Source organism: Labrus bergylta, chromosome 10, assembly GCF_963930695.1.
Source record: "Labrus bergylta chromosome 10, fLabBer1.1, whole genome shotgun sequence".
Taxonomy (NCBI): Eukaryota; Metazoa; Chordata; class Actinopteri; order Labriformes; family Labridae; genus Labrus; species Labrus bergylta.
The window spans coordinates 4995611-5017591 of NC_089204.1; the positions used below are offsets into that span (position 1 = coordinate 4995611).

Sequence of the window (21981 nt, forward strand, 5' to 3'; positions counted from 1 at the left end):
TCAGAAGCAAAATTGTAACCTAAAGAGTTCTTTTTTTAACCTTATCTTTGCCTTAACAAAGGTTTAACCTACAGAAAACCTCAACCGGGTTTACATTTTTAATAAAGATCATTTCCTGTTTCTTCATCTTGTGATTCAAAAAAACCCTTTGACTTTTGTTCCTTGAAAATCCCAAACAGTCCCCAAGTTGCTGTTATTCCAATCAGAGGGCTCAGAACTGCACAAGTTGTTTGAAAGGACGAATATGAGCTCTATAGTTTTATACTTAACATGATGCACACGGACAAACTGGCTGTCTGTACAACAAGCAGATTCTCAAGGTACTTTATCTTTGTAAGTTTAATAATAAAGGAGATGAAACAGGGAAGGAACACTGCAGCCATGACGCAGCATAACAGAAAGTCCTACTGCTCATCTTAAAGTGCACCGTCACCCAGAGTATCCTGCAGCCAGAAACTGAACTTCTCACATCGTACAAAGACGACCTCAGATGTGAGGAGGACGTGATGTTGGATGATATGCTGGATTCAAACTGAAGCACTGCTGTTTAAGGTTTTATTTTGGGGGTGTTTGCTGAAGGATGTATGTCAAAAGTTAAAAATAATTACCTCGTACTGGATCTCTTATGTAACCCTGACATAAGAGTCACAATGTGATTAAAAGAACACCAATCTGGTAGTCCAAGCAACAAACCCAAAAGCTTTTGCATTTGACCCAGGTCTGACCTCATGCAGCGCCAGAGATGCAAAAATGAGCAAATCCACATCATCTTTTTGCATGTTGTGCTCTGCAGGATGCGGTCTGAGTCACGTCCTGTTCTGTAAAAATGTCACCATCACAGACCTGAGCTCTGATGAGGTGCGAATGTGATGATTGAGTCTCAGGGAAACACTGTGGGATGGCTCTGATTTCATGGAGTCATCAGCAGAGGAGCGTTACTCCACTTGTTCATTTGATGAGCTGTTCCGACATGACCCACTTTCACTCCCAGACACATCAAGCCCCTCTGCTCCGCTCCGTCGTCACCTCTAGCTCACACTTGATAATGGGATTATGAAAAAGCATTTTCTCTCCAAGGATGAAGAGCATCTCAGCTCAGGCCTTTGCATATCACCAACCACAGTTTCACTCCCTGTCCTCATAAGTTAAGCTACCATCGGGGGAATAAGCTTTTTTTGTATGTGTTTAGAACAAGGTGGCTGTAAATCATTTGACCTAAGTGCTTGTGTCTGAGTAAATACTTGCTTTTTTATTTCTGGAGCAAAAGAAATTAAAAAAGGGTCAAATCTGTCGTTACCTTTAGGGCCCTTTGGTTGTTTCTCTTAAGCGGGGTACATGCAGCGAGATAATACCCCTTCGTCAAAACTCAGCAAAGTCACAATTTTTTGATGGTTCTAAAGATCATCTTTCCAGATTTTCCTTTGATGTGCAGCATTTTAGGAGTGATCGGATCTGCTGGAAGAACATCGGGGTAACACTGATTTCAAATCGTAATATTAAACACGTTTAATATTTACAATCCATGATCCATGGATGTTGGTGAATTAACCTGTGAGTGTGTGATGGGTTGTTGTGGTCATTTCACTGCTCTCCCCACACTATAGGAACAAAACAGATTAATCTATCATTATTTGTCTTCCTGTGTGAGGTCTCTCACATTTCATAAATCTTTTAGTGTGGGCCAGGCTTCAGTTGAAAATGTTATTCTGAAACGCTCTCTGGGTGCTTTAGCACGGCCATAGTGCTGGCTCATCAAAGCACAATCAAAATGAGAAGTTGTGTTTTTATTTCAGCTCAAAAATGTAGGCCAACAGATAAATCAGCTGCCATATCCATAGTTTCTCATTATTAACCCTTTTAGAATCAGTATCAGCCTCAAAAATGTCACAACTGTCTAACATCAAAAATCAAACCCTTCAGGAACACAAATCGTCTTCAGTTCTCACATTAAAAAACACTTCTGTTCCTAGAACCGTGAAGAAGTCTCTCCAGTCTGAAACCGCCTAATCCCAGAGGGCAACTCCCCTCCGAAGATCAGCTATCAAAGACAGGAAGCTCCCTTTCAAAATAAATCACTGGCTCATCCATTACAATGCCCTAGGGCTGATGTCAAAACCACTTTAACATTGAAACACATGACGACAAAAGAACACAAAGGTGCCGACGGGCAGAGGGGTTAAACATTTCACTCCTCACTGGATGAATATACATGACCACAGAGACATAATGATGTGGCCCACTGTGAGGACAACACTCGTGTTTTAATAATAACTAACAAACAAGGGCTCAATTCACAGCTAGTCCCAAAGACAGAGCATGTGATCGAGGCGGCTAACACCACTTAACAAACACAGAGTGTACTTAAAGTCATCGAAGCTTGAGAAGGAATTTATAAATATAGGATATTAATTCATCACAGCACACAAACTGTAGGAGGAAAGATTCATGAACATCACAACCGTATAACTCTGACCGTGAGAAATGTATTTCAAGTTTGCCTTAGCACTACATTTCATTTAACCATGTTGCTTGGTAACCAGTAAGGTATTTCTTCATGTTAGTGTCCAATGCAGAGGTTTGTCCTTAGCTGTACATTAAGGAATTTGTAATTCATTTGAGTTATTTTTTTTTAACCTAAAATGCATACACGCTGCATACAAAGTAATTGAGCCAGAGTTCTCCTATCTTCACACCAATAAAAGACATATCTTTATGTAAACCCCATTTTACAAACGTATTAAAACTGACTAAAAACAGAAATGATAGCAGTGAAACACCTGGATGAGTATCTCATTCCTAAATTCTGATAAAATACCGTAAACTAAAACATCAAAACGTTCAATAAACTGAGCCACAGCCGTTTTAAAACTCACAGCCTTAGATCAATGTATCCTATATTGATATAAAATATAAGTACTGAGCCATACAGATGCATTTTACAGCTTTAATCTGTTTTAATATATTACCCGGCCGAGAGCTATCTTCTTGTAAAATATCAAGCCAACAGATAAGCCAACAGCAAACAGATAACAAAAAACTGACATAGTTAGTGGAGTGATATAGAAAGAGCAGAAAACGTGTCGTCATCTTTTTATTTTAACACCTTTTGTGCATTCAGTGCAACTACGTTTGTTCGTCTGCAAGAAAAACAAAACTGTTTTGCACGATTCTTTCAGAGTTTCAGCTCGTTGGAGCCTTGCTAACTGTACAATAGTATATCGTTTTTTATGTTAAAGGTAATCCATAAGGCCCATGTTCACCAAAAGCTACTTTTTGGCCACTCCATGGTACATGCTGAAGATGGCCTCCATTCCGCTCTCTTTCACAAACACATGGCCACAGTTCCAAACACATCCTGTTCCTTTGCGCTAGCAGCAGCAGGAGCAGGGGAAGAGGTCAAACAGGTGTAACAGACAGCACCTGGACATCGTGTCCTTTTGTTCTGGTTCTCTGTTCTGGGTTTCTTTAAGGCTTTAAAGTTTTAGAAATCCAAAGTTGGAAAGGATGACTTTCTCATTAAGATTGAGAAAGGACTTGTGCAATGCAATACGGCCAAAATGGAAACAATATTTGACAGAATGTGCAAGGTGGTTTGCCCCATTCATTCTTTAAGCTTTATGTCATTTAGCTCCCTTTCACTCTCTTTGATTAATATACAAACTACGAGATGTTAATGATGGCAGAATCTACATTCTGTACCTTTTAAGTCTAACACTTAAAGACGGATGTTTTCAGTGGCCTTTCTGTACTTTTTTTGTTTTTCCCATAAGTTCACATTCGGGCCATCAAAGATGTACTGTGGTCAGCAAATTCAGGGGCTCTGTGGCCACTGGCCATGTTACTGTATTGTCTTTTTTACATCAAATCATTTATCACTAATCATGTGTTATTAGAGCACAATGGACTGCTCTTCTACATGTGCCTTCATATTGCATGTGAGATTTGATACAGCTCTAATGAACAGTTCTTAAAGGACCTGTGAGCCAATTAAGATGACCTTAAATACAGAAACGAGCGAGCAAGCCTGACAGACAGACACGTAGCCAGCGACCACATCAGTACCAGTAGTAAGGTCTCAGAGTGAGATACACACAAACACATTGTTATCTACTAGGGATGGGTACGAGTACTCGAGTACTCGCCGTTGACCCCATTATGAGTAACATTTCGTTACTCACGCACCTGTGCAAGCGCTGCTCATGGCTACAAAACTTGAACTCATACAGCGTTACATGTGTGACCCAGCTTTTTGTTTTCGCCTAACTGAATATACTGGGGAGGAAAATAATTAACAGGATACAAACGTATGACTTCTCCGGCCACAGCTTCACCTTTAGTACACACCGAGCCAGATTTCAGCAAAAACAACTGTTTTAGGGCAGCTACGGCAACTCTCTAGGAACATATTATTACACCGAAAGCAAAAGCACAACAAATACAGAACCGTCTGCTACACCTGCAACATGTCAGTCAGCAAAAGTGATGTCTGGAAGTACTTCAACGTCAACGATGAAGTTAATGTGCAGTGCAAGATATGTGGCGTTAAACTTGCATACCATAGAAATAGTTCGATGCTTAACCACATGCGCTTAAAGCACAAGGAGAAAACAGGCAGTCTCGCATCACATCATTTGCTAGCCCTGTTAGCACACGTTGTCAGCGATGTCGTTGCAATTGAAATCGTTTTCTGTTGTTGGTTACTTATTTATATTTATGTTTAAATATTGGATGTTTATGTCATTTTACAGGCATGAAGTCTACAATTCTGGTCCGGGAGGTCCGTGTCCGACGGACCCTTTTTTTGTTTACGGTTAAAAAATAATAATAATAATCTGCGTGTACTCGAGTACTCGTTCATTAGGTAATTCGAGTAATCGAGTACAGGGATTAAACTGTAAATTCCCATCCCTATTATCTACTGATGAGGAAGAGGAGCAGGAAGTGTTAACAGAATCTGAGCAGACCTCTTTTTCCTAAAGCACCATGGTGACGGACATCTCAGCCCCTCTATAAATACACCTGAACCTGTTTACCAGCTGGGCCAGGCCTTCTGCACGGTGCACACCGACATTGTCTCAGGGCCAGCCACTGTCTCAAATTGCAACTTTTCTTTCTTTGAGGTCGGTACAGCAGCGGCCCGGGGGGTGATGGGCAAATAAACGACAGCTCGCTTGTTTTAATTCATATGTGTCCCGGTCAGACATTAAGATGTGAACATTAAATCTTGTTGCAGCAGCCAGAAACATGACACAAACATAAATACTGATTCTGTCCACAAAAGCATGTCCCTGTGAAATGTTTGTTAGTGAAAAGAATCATGGCTGATGTTCAGGAACGACTGAAGCCCTCGTCACTCTGACGTGTCGGGATAAATGGTGCAGCCGCTTCTCTAACCTGCAGCTGGTTAATCAGCCTCCAAACAGGCTGAATAACAAGTGAGCCCCCTTCTGTTTTTCATCAGGCGGAGAGGGAATGTTTACCCAGTTCACCTCAGAACCTCTGCAGGTAAATAAACACACACTCAGGCAACACTGAGCGAACAGCTCGGATACAGTTTCAGGAAGCAGCTACTAGAGAGCCCTCAAAGAGGAGCTGCAGCGAGCTGTTTACATGGAAACTTGCTTCATGATGCTGCCTGTACGTTGGCAAGTAGTGGAAAATGAGCGGTGTCAGGTCAGTTTCACAGTCGAGCAAATTAAATTCAGAATTACAGACTGGAAACTTGTTGTCACTTCCTTGTCAGTGGAGTATAGCAGAGCAGCAGCCAGGCTCTCTTTTACACTATAGTTTAAAGGGAACATATTATGAAATATCCACTTGTACAGTATTTTTGAACATATATTTGGGTAACTTGAGTGTCTACTGATCCACAACATGTGAAATAAACCCATCCAGTCCTTTGTTTGTGGTCTGCATAAGTCTAACAACACAGAGAAAAATGCTTTGTTTCAAATTTGCTCTCCTTGTGATGTCACAGTGGGATTCTGGTAAAATAATCCCCTCCCCTCCCCTGGTAACTCCACCCACGGACTCCACCCCAAGCCTAGAACAAAACTTTTGCGCAGGTCCGCCATTTTTATTCTCGCTACAGAGGAGTGATAACTACCAGGAAAACTCAGGGGGGGGGCTCATTGCATTTAAAGAGACACACAAACCAAAACAGAGCGTTCTGAGCTGGTTTATACAGGGTCACAAACCTCCTCTGGTGCTTGATTCATGTTATATTTTGACCAAAGCACAGAACAGATGTTTCATTGAGACCACATGTCCTCTTTAATATCAATGGAAAACTAAAAAGTGTAAAAAAGAGACAGCACTAGGCCTTCATCAGCGCCGATACAATTCGGCCCAGTATAAAAGTACGCTCTGATGCCTCAGACCCCCCCTGACTGTTGAAGCCTCTCAGCCCAAAGAGAAAACCCCAAAAGCCCCTTGTTTTATTTCATAGTGAGATGAAACCCACCCAGTTTGGGGAAGACGATGAGGTACTCTGCGTTGCATTGTGGGCAGGCCACGCGTGCTGTGCTGTTTCCCCGCTGCTTCTCGTCCACCCAGCGCTGCAGGCAGGCCTGGTGAACCCACTTAGTGGAGCCGCGGCAGCGACACGGACGCACCCACTCTGCTGTGCGGTCATCCTCGTCTGTGGCAAAACACACCCAGCAGCTCCTGAAAACAAACACACAAAAACACATCACAGGTCAGATGAAGACAATGAAACACGAAGAACAAAATAACTCAGGAAGCAGGTTAAAGATGTCTAAATTAAATTAATTTGAATGTTTTTTTATCATTAAGCGACGCTTTAACATTAAGAGTCTATCATTAGCTAAATGACAGAGAAGGAGACAACCAACATAGAGGGCAAACATGGCCTCAACAAAATACAAGCCTTCACTTGAACTTCTTTTCTTCTTTGATTGTATCAATGTGTCACGCATAAACAATATCCCCAGCCCAAAAACAGGCTTACAAGATACCATTATTAATACAAAGAGACCAGAGAACAAAGACCAACAGTAGACACTACTAACAAAACAAACCATCCTGATGTTTCTTCCAGGCTTTATATCTTTTCACAATGCATTCTTGGTAATCTAAATAAACTGTTTTACGACTTCTATAACATCGGTGACTCTCCTGATATAGAACCCTTGATGTCAAAGTCACAAGTTTTTACCTCCTTACTTAATACCTTCAACCTTAATGATGACGATGGTTTTGATATCATTGATTATGATGATGATTGTTTTGTTTAAATAAAATTTTAGGATGGTTTTGATGCCGATGTTGTGCTTGCCTCTGATCACTTCCCGTCAGCACCTGTGTCTGATCAGACTTAAAGCTGTTCCTTTGCACGTTACTCATGTTGTTTCCTCTTTTCTAGCTCCTTGCTTGTGTTGTACTTACTCTCTGATGTACGTCGCTTTGGATAAAAGCATCTGCAAAATGAATTGTATTAACGTTTTGTTTTTTTTCCCCCTTCTGTTGTCTGGTGTAAATGTTAGATGAGGAGTATGTAGTATTTCTTATTATGTAGGTTATGCTTGAGACATGCCAGTGTGTTTGACTTTCTGTTTGTCCTTGTGTGGTACGGTGAAGGAGAGACCAGTGTTAATGTCATTTCATGTTCCCTTTGAGGGGAAAATGTGGCACTCAGCAAACACAAAGTCACTTCTAAAATGAGTCAAAGTTGAGGTTTAGATCAAACTCCCTCTAGAGTTCTACCTGAGGAAATTGTTGGAGAGAACATTTAGAGAACATTCAAACAGGTACAGATCAAAGTCTCAAAGTGGAACACACACAGACACACACGCCACGTCAGTCTGGAGCAGTGACTCTGCATGATATAAGCCAAGATCAATATGTAGAGTGTATAGGCAAACAAGCTGTTTTGCTGACAGCACAGTAGGAAATGTTCAGAGCACAGTCACTCTCTTTCATACAAACTTGCCCTTCACGCAGCCATATGGATACAACGCCAGGTATTCAGGATCAAGATTATATTTCACATCATTAACATGCCTATCATTTCTCATCAAAATCAATAATGTTCTAACCAAACCTTCAAATGAGGTCTAACATTCACCTCATTGTGCACCTTGTTCTCTTTCGTTGGCTTTCTGCAGCCTTTAGTTTGAGCTACATGCTTCTGACGTTGCCTGTAGGATTTATCACACTGCGACTCAGGCCCAAATTCAGCAAGGCATCGCAGTGCAAGTGAACACAATGTTCCACAATGAACCACCGTGAGGACGTGCAGAGGCTGGGCTGCAGAGGACACAATCTCCCTTGTGTGACATCCAGACAAATGCCTTGTCCTGGCCTCGAGCCAAACCATATTTTAACATCCTCCATCCTCCACAAAAGTACCTCAACACATCCTCCTTCCTATCCTCCCAAACATGCAAAGTCCTGACTGTTCTTCCTCTTAAAAAAAGATTCACGGTATGAGGAAGGGGGATTAAGGTCTAGGCATTAAAACAATCTAGTTATGGGGGGGGGGGGGGGGCAATTAGCACATTCAGTGTGAAATTAGCAAACTGAATGATCAAATGTCCTCACCCTTGCTAGCTGAAACCAGAATTACAAGTCCATTAAACAAATTAATATTTTTATTTTTTCAGGCCTGAGGAAGGGGCCAGGATGGCACCTCATAGTCCAGAGGGGTTTGGCAGTACGATTGATCACTCAAATTAAGAAACTATTGAAATGCGTAACCACATTCAGCAAAGGTTTGCCGATGTTTAGCTGCTCGAAGGACCAAAGGCTGGCAGTGCTAGCACTGCTAACGTTAGCCACACTTAGCAAAACACTTTGACATTGTGTACCCTCAGACGCTGTGATCCTGTGTTGAGCAATGTGTAATAAACTGTGCTCAATTTCACTGTTTGATGAAGGTTTTCTTTCCTTTAGACTAATCGACATCTCTGAATTTAACTGTGTTTTAATGGACTTTGAAATGTGTCACCTGGTAACATCACTAGGATAGACCTTTGTGGATAACGCTGTCCTGTTTAAAAACGTTATAAACAACAGACCTTATAGACTCGTTTTGATATATTGTGTAGCAGAAACAGTAACAGTCTGCCATTCTGTTACCATTTGCTGCTGCATTGTTTCATGAACAACGCTGTAAAAAACATATTTGAAAACATTTAACTGACATACTACAAGTCGAGTAAGGGTCTTTTCAACCAATGATCATTAGGCTGGGGTAATGAGTCCATCTCCTCAAACTTGTGCCTCTTCCCTTACAGTGGAAAGCCCTCAGATTTTTTTGTTGACCCTGCTTCTACTGTCTCCCAGTTAAATGCTCTCATTTGTGATCAATGCCCCCAGACTCCTTTTTGCTTCATACCTGTCCAACATCTGCGAGCTAATTTGAAATCCCAAACTGTGACATTATACAATCGTTTCATAATGAATCATCAGCATCCGACTGAGTGGGAGGTTAAGCATGTCTCAGTGCACAAGGCTAAATTTAACAATGCAGACCAGATCTTATTTTAGCTTCAACACACCAATTCAAACTGCAATAGGTTCGATTTAAATCACTGATTGAAGACTAAAAGGAGCACTAGGGCTTTTTGATAAAATACAGAAAAATAACACTGTTTAATATAAACCCACATTTCCCAAACCCACATTCATCTTGGCCTTAGACTTGTCTGTTGCTAGGCGACCAACTGGTTCAGGGACCTATTACCCGTTTACAGTCTGATCCTGCGAATTGTGACATTTCCGCTCTCATTTTCATAATTACACATGGCACTGAACAGGTGGCGTTCAAAGGATGAATGAAACAATGATTAGCCTACACACACCTCCACCCTCATTCACCTTTGGAACATGACAACTGTGATAAAGATGTTTGTCTTTTTTCTCTTCTCAGGCTGTTTTGTGGAAATTGTGGTGCATCTTTACCATTTGAAATGTGGGTTTATTAATTTGGAAATTTAAGACTAGGATGATTTACTTTTATAATATACAGAAGACAGCATGAATAATGAATTTATCGCCCTGTCCCCTACCACATCGACTCACACATTCTGACGCATTCATACAAGTCTGTCCATTTCTTACAATCCTGTAAATAATCGGTCTAAAATGAGAAGAGGTAGCACACAGGTCAGACAGTACTTTGACAACTGTATGTGACCTGATAAGACGTATCAAGAGTTTATTTCCTGTCTTTAATAGCAGGTATGCCTGGAATGGAGGAAACCTGCACTCACTCTGCAGTAGGAAATGTTTCTGTCAGCACCAGGAACATTAGAAACATCCCATAGTGGTGTGTATTTAATATCTAATTGTTCACTTGTTTTCAGAGAACAGGAAGTCCCATAACCCTAAAAAACATCTATAAGTATGGAAAAGCTCTGGTGCGTATACTGACAACCATTGTGAGCTCCAACAATTCCCACAATTATTCACTGCCTCTGTGACTGTAAATATCCTGCAAGTTCTTTCCATGATGTACAAGTTTATTGGGGAATCAAAGTCTTGAAACCTAGAGACTACATGGAGCCATGTGATATCACAGAGGTTCCTAGGGCTGTGTTCAGACCAAAAGCTATGCTGTTTTTTGCACCGAGTTTCTTTAAGTCATAATAAACTGTACTGAAATGGCATGGACAAAAAACTATATGTAAAGTGCACAATTGTGCCTGAGCTGAATTCACAGCACCCACCGTGCCTCCAGTGGAAAGGGAGGTCCTTACAACAACAAAAAAATCAATCTCAGGATTTCCCTGAATTAATATTGAATTGGGAAAATAATAATTGCAATGCATTGATGAATCAATATTTTTAACCAGCCCTAGTGCAAACTGGGCTTTACTAAGTCAAAAGATGTTGAAATAACTACATTATGATTATAAAAAATAAAATACATGTTTGGTCAGCAAGACAAGACTATGTATGCAACTTTGAAATACTTCTTTCCCAGGTTTTCAGCTGGCTCTACTAATAGATGCTACAGAGACATAGCATCACTTGAAATTCTCAACAGAGTTGAAAAAAAAAATTGCTCAATAGATGCAGACAATGAGTTGCATGTTTTTGCTGGCATGATATATGTTGCCTGGCGCAAATGTGCTTGTTTGGAATGACTAAAGACTTGACTTGTGGTTATGATTTCCTGCTCTATGCTTGATTGGCTGTTAATAATATGCCTGATTGGCTGTTAATATAAAGAGTGGTTACCGTTCTAACTATTGCAACTTTCTGTGACAGAGAAGCAATTTTATAAATAAAGGCAAACAATGCCCTCAAACTGCTTCTGATGATTCAAAAAATTATATTTTGGACACAGACAGTCATATTTAGCAGAAATTCGTCATTGGCTTCAAAATGTATTCAGAAGTCGACTCAACAAATACACCATGCATCTTTCAACCCTATGGCTCCCACTGTAGAATAATGAATGCAAAATCTGTGGATTTCTGTCATCATCACACTGAGGCCTTTGTGTGCTGTTACTCAAATAAAGAGGGCTGATCTATGAAAGAGTGAGGGAGACCAACTTGGGTCTTTGCTTGGGTCTCTGTCCACCTGCAGAGACTAGCTTTACTATACTCCCTGGTGCTGAATAAAACATGACTAAGCAGGAGAGAGTATGCCTTAGGGTCAAGGTGCTCAGATGACATGGACAGGTTAGGGGACATGGCGTCTACCATCCTAAACATCGAGGGACACAACAGCCCATCTCATCTTTGTTTCAACCCAACACTCAAAATCTATTACGTTATTTTACCCACACATCTGGAAAGGAAATAAGAACAAATATTCATCATGTGGCCATTTGTTAGACAGTACAGAGAATGAACCTGAAGGTGTAACATGAGGAAGCATGTGCAGGATCACCACAGTGAAGAACAAAACTCAGCTCTCCCTCAGATCCTTCTCTTACAGTGTAACGTAACCCAGCCCAGCAGAATGACAGGACCTGATACAATTGTGGGGAAATGCAACCCTCCGACTGAAACCCTAATCTCTGCCTCGCTGTCACCTCAGTCCTGTTCAACATTAGGCTCTGTGCTGCATAAGTACAACACAGTCTCTAGTTTACATGAATGAAAGCAGGAACACAATCTTGTAGTTATAATTTAAAGACAGAATGATCCAACCCAGTCTTAGGGCTTGGCAATAAAACAATACAACAACCTCAGTAAATGTAAATGGACCTATCTTATATAGAGCATTTCTAGTCTTCTGACTACTCAAAGCGATTTTTACACAGCATGTGACACACCTACCCATTCTCACTCTGGTGGCAGAAGTTGACCATCAGAAATAACAAATTGCATTCATACACATGCATACCCCGCTGACGAAGCAGTGGGAGTAATTCAGGGTTAAGTATCTTGTCTAAGGACACATCGGACATGTTGCTGCAGGAGCTAGGGATCGAGCCCCAAACCTCCCAGTTGGGAGACTACCGACTCTACCAAATGAGCCGCAGCCGCCCTGTCCACAGTAGAGGATTATACCTTGATAAAGAGACTCAATATGGAAGAAGTAATCATCAGAGAACAGAATTTATAGCAATAGTCTGGAGTTTTTACCTTTTAGCCAGAAATGTCCACTTAATACTACAAAACAGTTCAACATTGCCCAATCTGATGACCTTACCCAAAATAAAGTGACTATGCTGTGATTTGTTTTTAATAAATGGGTCAAAAGGATGGCAATATAAATCCATAACAATGCAGATTTGTTGTGAAATAAATAAAAGCTGTTTTATCAAATCTGACCAAATAAACGAGGTAAGAAAACAACATTTGAAACCGCTTGTTTTGTATGTCAGGAAGTCAGCAGATTTTGAACCCTGATAAACTTCTGTTACACAACATTAAATGATTAAGTCACCAAAGTTATGAAAATGTGTGTTGCTGGGTTGATGCTAAATCCTGTGTAGGTGTTATCTGGATCTCTCGATTTACATTTACTGGTACTAATTTGCTTCTTTGTAATGACCTGGAAAACAACTACATCAAATGAAAAATGGCTTTGCTTTGGCCAAAATTTTCTGGATACTTACAATTAAAAAAACTACAACCCAGAACTGTTGATAAAGCTGTACAAATGTTAATTGGGAGAATGGGATCTGATCGGAAGCAACAGTGCGACACTGTGTACAAAGATGAGCGAGACAACACAGCCACTCTCATCATCTCACAAGTCAGGCCCCCAGTCTTGAAAGATCACATAAGACCCCAACCACAAAAGCCTCTTTCACTCAGTGGGGGTCACATGACAGTGGGAAAGCTGGAGGTTCAAAAGGCGGGGCAAAAAACCACCGGATCCTGGACGACAAAGATCTTAAAAGAAAGTTATGGTCTGGGGGGGGCGGGGTTCTTCACATCTGACTGCTTCTAATCTTGTCCATGTCAGTTAAACTACAACCACCCAGTCTCTCTGCCACCCTGACAGATGCATTTTACCCAAGACCATATTACCATAAAGAGTGCAAGATCAGTACACTGTATCTGTCAGCTTCTGGTTAAATTAAGGGTTAACTTTTAGGGGTCAGCTGCCATAACTATGAGAAGATGTGATACTTATGTTCAGGTATTTTTCATATCAGGATTACAGAAAAATAACAGGATGTACTTACAATGTTGTGCAATCAAAAACAGCATTATAGAAGTCCCGCTTCTGCTGTTACCCGATCTAAATCAACACTCATTTCACAGCATCAACAAATACATTTCAGTCTTGCAGTGACTGTGTGTATGTTATAGTTAATTACTTAAAGTGATTATGATATTTCAAAAGTAACAGAAAGTGATCAGATAACAGAATGCAGGGATGTGTGATAACATTGTTTATCCAACTTGTTAAGCTCGTCCATTGACTAAACTCACACAGGAGCCTCCAACAACATAACAGCCTCAGGCCACTCCATAACAAACATGTACTTTTCCTAGCTGCAGTACTAGGCTCCCTGACCTTTGTACTACTTTAACGCATACACAGGAGTCCAGGAAACATCTTTGTTTATGATTTGCTGCAGAGTTAATAATACTTTGACTGGTAGAGATGTTGTTTGGATTTAAAATATAACTATATCAATACAGCTTGATGACACCAATATCATAACTCATTACAATAATACTCACTATAAATACTAAATAGATGCAAAAATTAAACATGACAACATTAGTAAATATAAAAGTGTTTAGTCATTAAGCTCAACTAAAATCAATTCTGTGATAAGGTAGGATTAATAAAACTATAACTTCTTAAGACTGATGTTTACATGTTTCTCAATTATTAAATACAATCTGTTTTTTAAAGGTATTTTTTTGCTTTACTGTACATAGAGCAATTAAGGAGCAATAGTGAGCTTGAATCATAAACCAATACTTTTAATAACTATAAAATTGATGCGTCATTTTGAGGGTAGCAAAGCCACACTCTAGTCTGTCGGCTGTTCTGACAAACTCTAATTTAAAGATCTCCGGCTATTTTTGCAGACAGCTAAAGCACATTTTGTGACAACATGCTGAGCTGCCCTTTTCTGTGACTGACTCCCTCTACGAAAGCACTGACAGCAACCTGCAAGGAGACACATTTTTTTCAGATCAGATGTTCTCTCATCACCAAGGAATCAAAACCTGCCTCTTTAAATTAAACACGTGACTCGTGTAGGCTGAAGTTTAGTTCGATGCCAAACTGAAAAAGGCTGCAGTGAAGACATTTTTGCAGCAGCCACTAAAGTTGGGCTGCAAAGAGTTCAGCCCAGCAGTTTTAAGTTCTGATTTGTTCTACTGGATTGCTGGTCTGAGCTTGTAAAAACTTAAGCAAGCCAGGAACTAGGAACGTGAGCGTTTAGTTGACTAAACGATTGTATGTTTTCACCCTCGCTAGTCAGCAACATAATTTCTAGTCGGTTAAACCTTTACTAATATCTTTATAAGTTTGCCCTCAATTATGCTCAATTATGTCCAAGCAGAAATGCGGCGTCTTTCACGAGCCAGGGATGTCAAGGTCAAGGTAAACTTTATTATCCCCGAGGGGTACTCACTATAAATAGGTGCAAAAGGGATGTAGCCACAGACCAGCTTCTAACCCCCAGTAATGGGCCTTCTCTTTTAGCTCTACTACCCAAATGTATACAAGCACAGTAAACGGATCAGCAGTATTTTGATCTAGAAAATGTATACAGTAAGAGGTGTACACATATTGAGCACAGTCATGTAGGCATTAACCTGCAAGGACGATCTAAGGTTGGCTGTGCCAACACTGCTAACGTTAGCCACACAGGTAGAGTTAAGTTATCTCTCAACCAGGAGGCTGAGCAACACAAAGAGCCAATCATGAAGAAAGCAACAGGGTCAGAGATATGTACAACAAAGTCGATTACAAGAATAAAACAGGGAGGTTTTGTGTTAGCCAATAAAAAGGGCAAGTTAAATTGAAATGTGTCCCCCACACCTCTCTGTGAAACACTGCATTGCAGGGACAGCTGGCTGCAGGTGGCAGGCCCAGATAAGAGCCTGTGGAGCCTTATGTTTGTTAGTGATAGAGGCTGGGTACACAACCGTCTGGAAGTAAGGGGACATGACATACATCTTTCCACTATCAGCTCCTCAAACACAGTCAGGGTTATTGCATCTGCAACACAATGCTGAAGCACATTTCACAGAGTTCACTTGCCCTTCCTTTTTCCCTGCTATACTGTACCCGGTGCTTGGGAAATGGTTGAAAGTTTAAAGTTCAATATTGACAGAAAATGTAACCTCTTATGTCTACAAGTTACTTTGAGTCATGCACAAGGTTTCCAATAACAGAGACTATTTTGAGGGAAACTGCGGTACTAAAATTGCAGCAACAAAGAACATGGAAAATCCTTCTTACACATGTAGCCCTATATCTCGTGTTCAACCATTGTGCCTTGTTCAACTTAAAGAGGTGAACATGAAGATATCCATGACTGCAGCTTTATTATAACATATAGAATAAAGGTGGGTAGACATGAACCTGGTCTGTTAATTTTGATCAGTTGTTGTTTTTTTTATATATATATATATATATATATATATATATATATATATATAAAATATAATATAATATAACAGCTTGCTCACTTGGTGTACAACAGTTCAATCTAATCACATTTTAAACTGCAATACCCATGAGATAGAGATCATCTGTTTGTGCTTGAAAAACATATTTGTTTAAGAGCAGGAATACTCAAGTGCCTGTTCAAATGTACATTTTTGCGAGATGTATCGAGTAATTTCATTTAAAATATTGTCAATATCAACATTAAAAAAACAACACTTTTTTGGATGGGACACAGTAATATAACTGATATTTAGAAATACCAGAACAGATTCATACAGCGGAAATGAAAACTTTTGAAGCTTTCAGTCTGACATTATATGATACCACCCCATGCAGAGTGGTGGCCGGCAGGTAGGATAGATGCTTTAAAGCATTCAGAGGAAGTATAAGCAAATAAAGGTGCAATGCAATCTACTTCAAATTTGACTTCTGGTATCATAAAACAAGAAGTTTGATTATAAACGGTTCATTCTCCCCAAGTTAAACAGCTGACCTGGATAACATGGTTATCCGCTCTTTGTCACCTGTTGTGGAAGAAGTTTTAGCATGTGCAGTCGTGATGTCACAAGTACAATAAAGATTATGGAGCTCATTCAAAACTAAAAGATGACTGACTATATGCCGCTGTTACGCCTGTTGAGGGCTTCCACTAGCTGATGGCTTTTGTTGAATCGGAGTACAAGCTACCATCGGGGCAAAAAAAACCTCACAATATCAACAAAAGAGGGGAGAAGAACATACTGGCAAAAAATAAACATAATTAAGTAGTTTCATTTTGTGCACAGAGATCGTACCAGTCGTGTTCACACAATCTCTGGCCGTGCACTGATCAGGGGAGAAAAATCACCATCCCACTCGGGTGCTGGCAGGAGAAACTCAAGGTCATTGGCTTTCTGAGTGCACAAACGTAGCTCACCCTTTTAGGAGTTTTGTGTTAGTGTGAAAGCACCTTAAGAGAGTAACAAATTCATTGAAAGGGTTTTGAAGGGTCCTGCTGTGTCGAGCAGGTAGCTTTTGCAAGTCTGGATTTTATGTTTGGAGTGACCACAAATATGACAGGCTACAGCATTGAGGGCCTGGTAATGCTCAGAGCGATGTGCAGAGCTGCTGAATGTAAGCTTGACATCCCAGCTGAAATGCACAGAGGACAAAAGTGTATGTGTTTTGATCTCAATCTGATTCTAAAACTGTCACCATGGATGTCCCCTCCATGTGAGCATTAAAACTGCTCATCGGGCTGCCCTATTCTGCGGAGTAAAACTTGTGTTGTCAGACATTTCAAGGTGAGAAGACACGGTGAGACTTGTCAACTGGAAAACTTGCCACTGCAACACTTTCCCAGGACTTCAAAGGGAATCTGCTAACTTATGTGAACAGGCACTGGACAGCTATGACAGTTTGGCAGAATGACTCCAAGTCAAATATGCAAGTTCACAGAAAAATATGGCAACAAAGCACCTTTACCGCGATCGCAGATGTGCTTTGTTGCTGTTGGGATCATGTTTCTGCTTTGCATTGCTCCTACATCTGTTGGTAACTCTTGTATGCTCGTCCCTCCTCATGCTTGTATAAATTACCCAAGCTGACTTTTCAACCAAAACTCTAGCACGCGCTTGCACTTCTTCTCTTTTACACTCAGTTTTTATTGTCAGAGACAGCACTCAACATGACTTTCAAAAATCTTTGGTGCCACACAATGCAGTGATTTTATCAAGATATTAAGAATGTTGATTATTCAAACTAAGTGAGTGTGTGTGTGTGTGTGTGTGTGTGTGTGTGTGTGTGTGTGTGTGTGTGTGTGTGTGTGTGTGTGTGTGTGTGTGTGTACTGTACATAAGAATAAGAATGAACACAAACTGGCCCTGGACGTAGTTTGGAGATGATAAGCTGGTTGTTTGTACAGTTTACATTGTTACATCTGAACACTGTTTTTAAAGAGATCTTACAGGATACACCCCCCTCTCCTCTAAGAGTAAACAGTTAACAAGCCTCTGGAGAAAAAATGCAGATGACATTATGACATTTAGCTTATTCAAGGGTCAACTGGTGACGAGTTGCAAATATATCCTATAAAATAAGTAAGTCCAAAGTGATTTAGAGATATTGCCATAGTTTGAGGGTAATGTTATGACAGCATGTCCTGCACCTACACACCCTCCAGCTAGCTGTAATGTAAATCACAACAGAGTTTAGTGTCAGGAGTCAGTATGAAACTATCATTTCACGTTAAAGTCGAATAGTTTCTGAATGTCTCTGACTGAAGAAACGAAGTTCACATTCCCACATTAACGTCAGCCGTCCTTAACACACGTAAAGCTCCGTAGCTGTATTTGGCATGCTAGACATAAACTTGAACTCACCTGTCTAAATTCTGCTGCATGACCACGGCATCCGGCTCCGCCATGATCTTTGTGAAGCGACAAACTCCCGGACGATGTCTTTTTGTAGGGCAGATGAACGGAGTTACAAATAAAACATTAAAATTAAACGCCTGTTGCTGCAGCTGAGGTTGTATCAATAGCCAGCTAGCAAACGTGCTAATGCTAACTAGCTACCTACATAGGCCTCTGTGTTGACAACGGCGCTTCAGCTGCATACAAGACAAATTCTCCACATAACACTATTCCTTCGCGGTCATTGTAGTCCGGAAAACATAAACTTGTCAACTAAAACTCATCTGTACAGCGGCGACGCCCTCGTTTGTCATTAATATTATCGCGTTTGCATGACCGCTTGACTCCATTGACTGGCCGTCTCTGAGGTAACGCAGAAAGGCACGCTGCGCATGTGCGTGATTGCGTCATCAAAACAAGGCCGGCGCCCACAAAGCTTATCCGGAAGGGAAATGTAGTTTAACAATGTTTCATTCCCTCTTGCGGAAAATATATCAGACAAATGCATGAAATATGCTACATATTAGCGTAACAGAGGGATATGACACCCTTTTTATAAATACACTCGTCATGAATCTGCATAAATGAGTGAAGAAAACCTCTCACAGCTGTTCACAAAATGTCTTCGACCTATCTAAAGAATTAAAGGTAGCCTATATGTAGAGTAATTCAGAATGTATTTAGCAAGCAATTACGTAAATTAAAGCGTTTTTTATACTTTAATTACTAGAAATACAGCAGGTACCCTACAGATTTATCAATATGAGTGCTTGGGTAAGTAGCTTATATGACTGCAGGAGTATGATAGGCCAAATGTATATTATAGGCCTAACTATATCCCATTGAAGTTAAAATGATAAGAATTATGCAGGAATAATCCCGTAACATTATGCCAATTTGGGTAATTTGAATTTGACTAAACCCAACAGGACAGTATAACATTGTGACAAGCATGTGTTTTTTGAAGAGGTAGGAATATTGATTATCAAATCATTTGGTTCACAGTCCTTTTGGACTTCATCTAAAGTCATGTCTTTTTTTTAAATTGGAAAATGACTTGATTCTGAAAGTGTTTTATAGCCAACATTAAGTTTTCTACAAAACAATTGTCGGGGAATAGTGTAAACTTGAGTATTCCTCACAAAGACACTTTATTTAAAGTCAATTATCTATGGGTTTTTCTGACTGCTGCTGCTTCCACATCATCTACAAAGGGCCAGCTATGGACCTGAATAGTTTTTCACCAAAAACAATGTATTTGACAAATAATAGCTATACATCACAATTTCTCTTACATATCAAATTTGCACTCCTAAAAAACAGACTTTACATTGACGACTATAAAATACATCAATGAATATGTAGCTATAAACTAGAGTTCACATAGTTTATAGCAAACAAGTTCAAGGTTTTTAAGATACAAGTAAAACAGTAACTGAAACTGAAGCAAGTTTGTGAGCATTGAATGTTTCCTCTTAGAATAGTTGTTTTACTGTTTAATCTCATTTAGTCTCTTATTTGTATTGCATGTGTCCCTGTTAAATAAATGAATAATAATAATAGTGTTTTGTGTTGATCTTCTATTTATTTTATTTTTATTATTTGTTATTATTAGGCCTATATGTAATTTATTTGCAGCCACTATTTTTTGTGGATGAAAGCACTTTGGTGAACACTGCTGTCCTTAAAATGAGCTCTATAAATAAAGCCTGATTGGATTATACAAAAAGTGCATACTAATAATAAAAAATAGGCTAAATAAATCTAATAAGCAAATAATCTTTGCATTCCTCAGTCAACAATTCTCAGTGTTTACACTATACATTTTTTCTCATTAGACCCATCATAGGACTCGAGGAAACACAAATTTTCTCCACCAGCCACTGCAATAGCGAGAAACTACAACTCCCTACACCTCCCTCGGCATCATCCATGCGCCGCAGTCAATCAGCTGTTGAGGCAACTGCTGACTATCTCGGCACCAGGGTAGCTCGTTTGTCATACCCTAAGTGAGACGAGGCAAACAGAAATATCTTTATTTACAGAATCCCAAAAGGTGAACGATAAAGGTAATTCAGACTGGACGTGAGGCAGAGGAGCGACCCTGCTGTCTCTCTCTCTCTCTGTGTGTGCGTGTGTTTGTGCATGCTGTTTGGCCGCTTGTGCAGGGAAACATATGGATTATGGGGGGGGATTTCAAGGTTTATTGAAATGTATCGGATGCCTCGATCATCGCGATAACCAGGCATGTGAGGGGTCAGCTTTGGGCTGAGTTTGCTGAGGTGAGGGGCCAGGGAGGTGAGCTGCTGGTTCAGCTGCTTTGATGACCTTGGAGGAGCTGCTCCTGGAGGAGAAAATACGGATTAACTGGTGCTGTGTGTGCGTGCGTGCTTGTCAGTGTGTGCGTGTGTGTGTGTGCGCGCGCGTGTGTGTGTGTGAGAGAGTGCAATGCAGTCTATACCTTCAAAGTCCAATTTAAGGGCTCAAAGTAGCATCTTGCTGCAGCAATGATCCTGAATGTGTCATCTTCATGGATATTTTCATACTCTTTTCCTGTCATGTTATTGACAGGCCTAGTATGCTGCATGTTAGCTTTCCTGCAGTCAAGAGGAGCATTATTTATATTTAAAAAATCAAGCAAAATCAAATCAAATCAATTTAGCATAATTTAAACCTTGCATGATTTGACACTGTGCTTTGTATTATCGTAGGTGCTGCATGTGCTTCAGAGTGGCCTCGCAATAATCATATCTTGGTTTTATTTACATTTGAGATTGACCTGCTTACAGATGTTGTTTTATGATGTTGCAACTTTATGGCTTTCTGAATGTGAAACTGACGTCTTAATTATCTGCGTGTGAGTCTATTTGGGTTTTTGCAAGGCGTTGTCACGAAGTTAAAGTGTGCTGAATTCTGCATGAATCTCCAGTAGGCTTCTGACATCTCTAACTTCGAGCCGAACACACAGAGTATAGTTTTAGTCTTGTCACAGCCTGAGCTTTAATTTCTTTTACGTATTATAATACTTCATGTGTTATGCCAACTCATGGGCTGTGACAATGCGCCACTCGACCTGAGCCCCCCTTTGCGTCATAATAAATTATAATAGGCTACATTTTGGCACATCAACTTTATCTTATTCTATATAGTATTCTCTTCTCATGCACCGTGCTTACATATGAACAACTTATTTGTAATGCAGAGAAAATGTTCGGATCTCGTGCTTCAAGTGCATCACTTTCTTCAGCAATAAAAAAGGGCGAAATAAACATTTTGGTCCAGTTCTTTAAACATAGCCTATAAACTCTCGTGTGTGTGTTTCGGAGCTGCCTGTGTCAAGGTAGATCTGTCTTTAACCTTGCTGAAGGACAGCTGTATTTACTGACGTATGTAAATGAACATAGGGGAGGTCCTTGGGCACAAAACACACTCTGAATCAGTTTCACATTGCAGCTCCGGAGTTCCTGCGTGGAAGGAAAAAACGAGACGTGGCGAAATCTGGTGAATATCTACA

At 40.3% G+C, this 21981-nt stretch overlaps 2 protein-coding genes across 6 annotated transcripts in view; one reads left to right on the forward strand and one right to left on the reverse strand.

The window, feature by feature from the left end:
* The window catches only part of marchf5 (membrane-associated ring finger (C3HC4) 5), a 30332-nt gene extending 11486 nt beyond the window's left edge, over positions 1 to 18846 (reverse strand). The window contains exons 1-2 of the mRNA XM_020653276.3: positions 18435 to 18846; positions 6464 to 6666 (exon numbers count right to left, since the gene is read on the reverse strand). Of these exons, the coding sequence (XP_020508932.1) occupies positions 6464 to 6666; positions 18435 to 18478 (247 nt within the window). The 5' untranslated portion in view covers positions 18479 to 18846. The remainder of the gene's footprint in view (positions 1 to 6463; positions 6667 to 18434) is intronic.
* A 1544-nt stretch (positions 18847 to 20390) lies between these two features.
* The window catches only part of cpeb3 (cytoplasmic polyadenylation element binding protein 3), a 56718-nt gene continuing 55127 nt past the window's right edge, over positions 20391 to 21981 (forward strand). For 4 of the 5 annotated variants that reach the window (XM_065959228.1, XM_065959229.1, XM_065959230.1 and 1 more), the window contains exon 1: positions 20391 to 20536. The gene's annotated coding sequence lies outside the window, so the exon portion shown is untranslated. Of the gene's footprint in view, positions 20537 to 20922; positions 21969 to 21981 lie in introns of those variants that run through there. The other variant, XM_020653277.3, reaches the window with a different exon arrangement.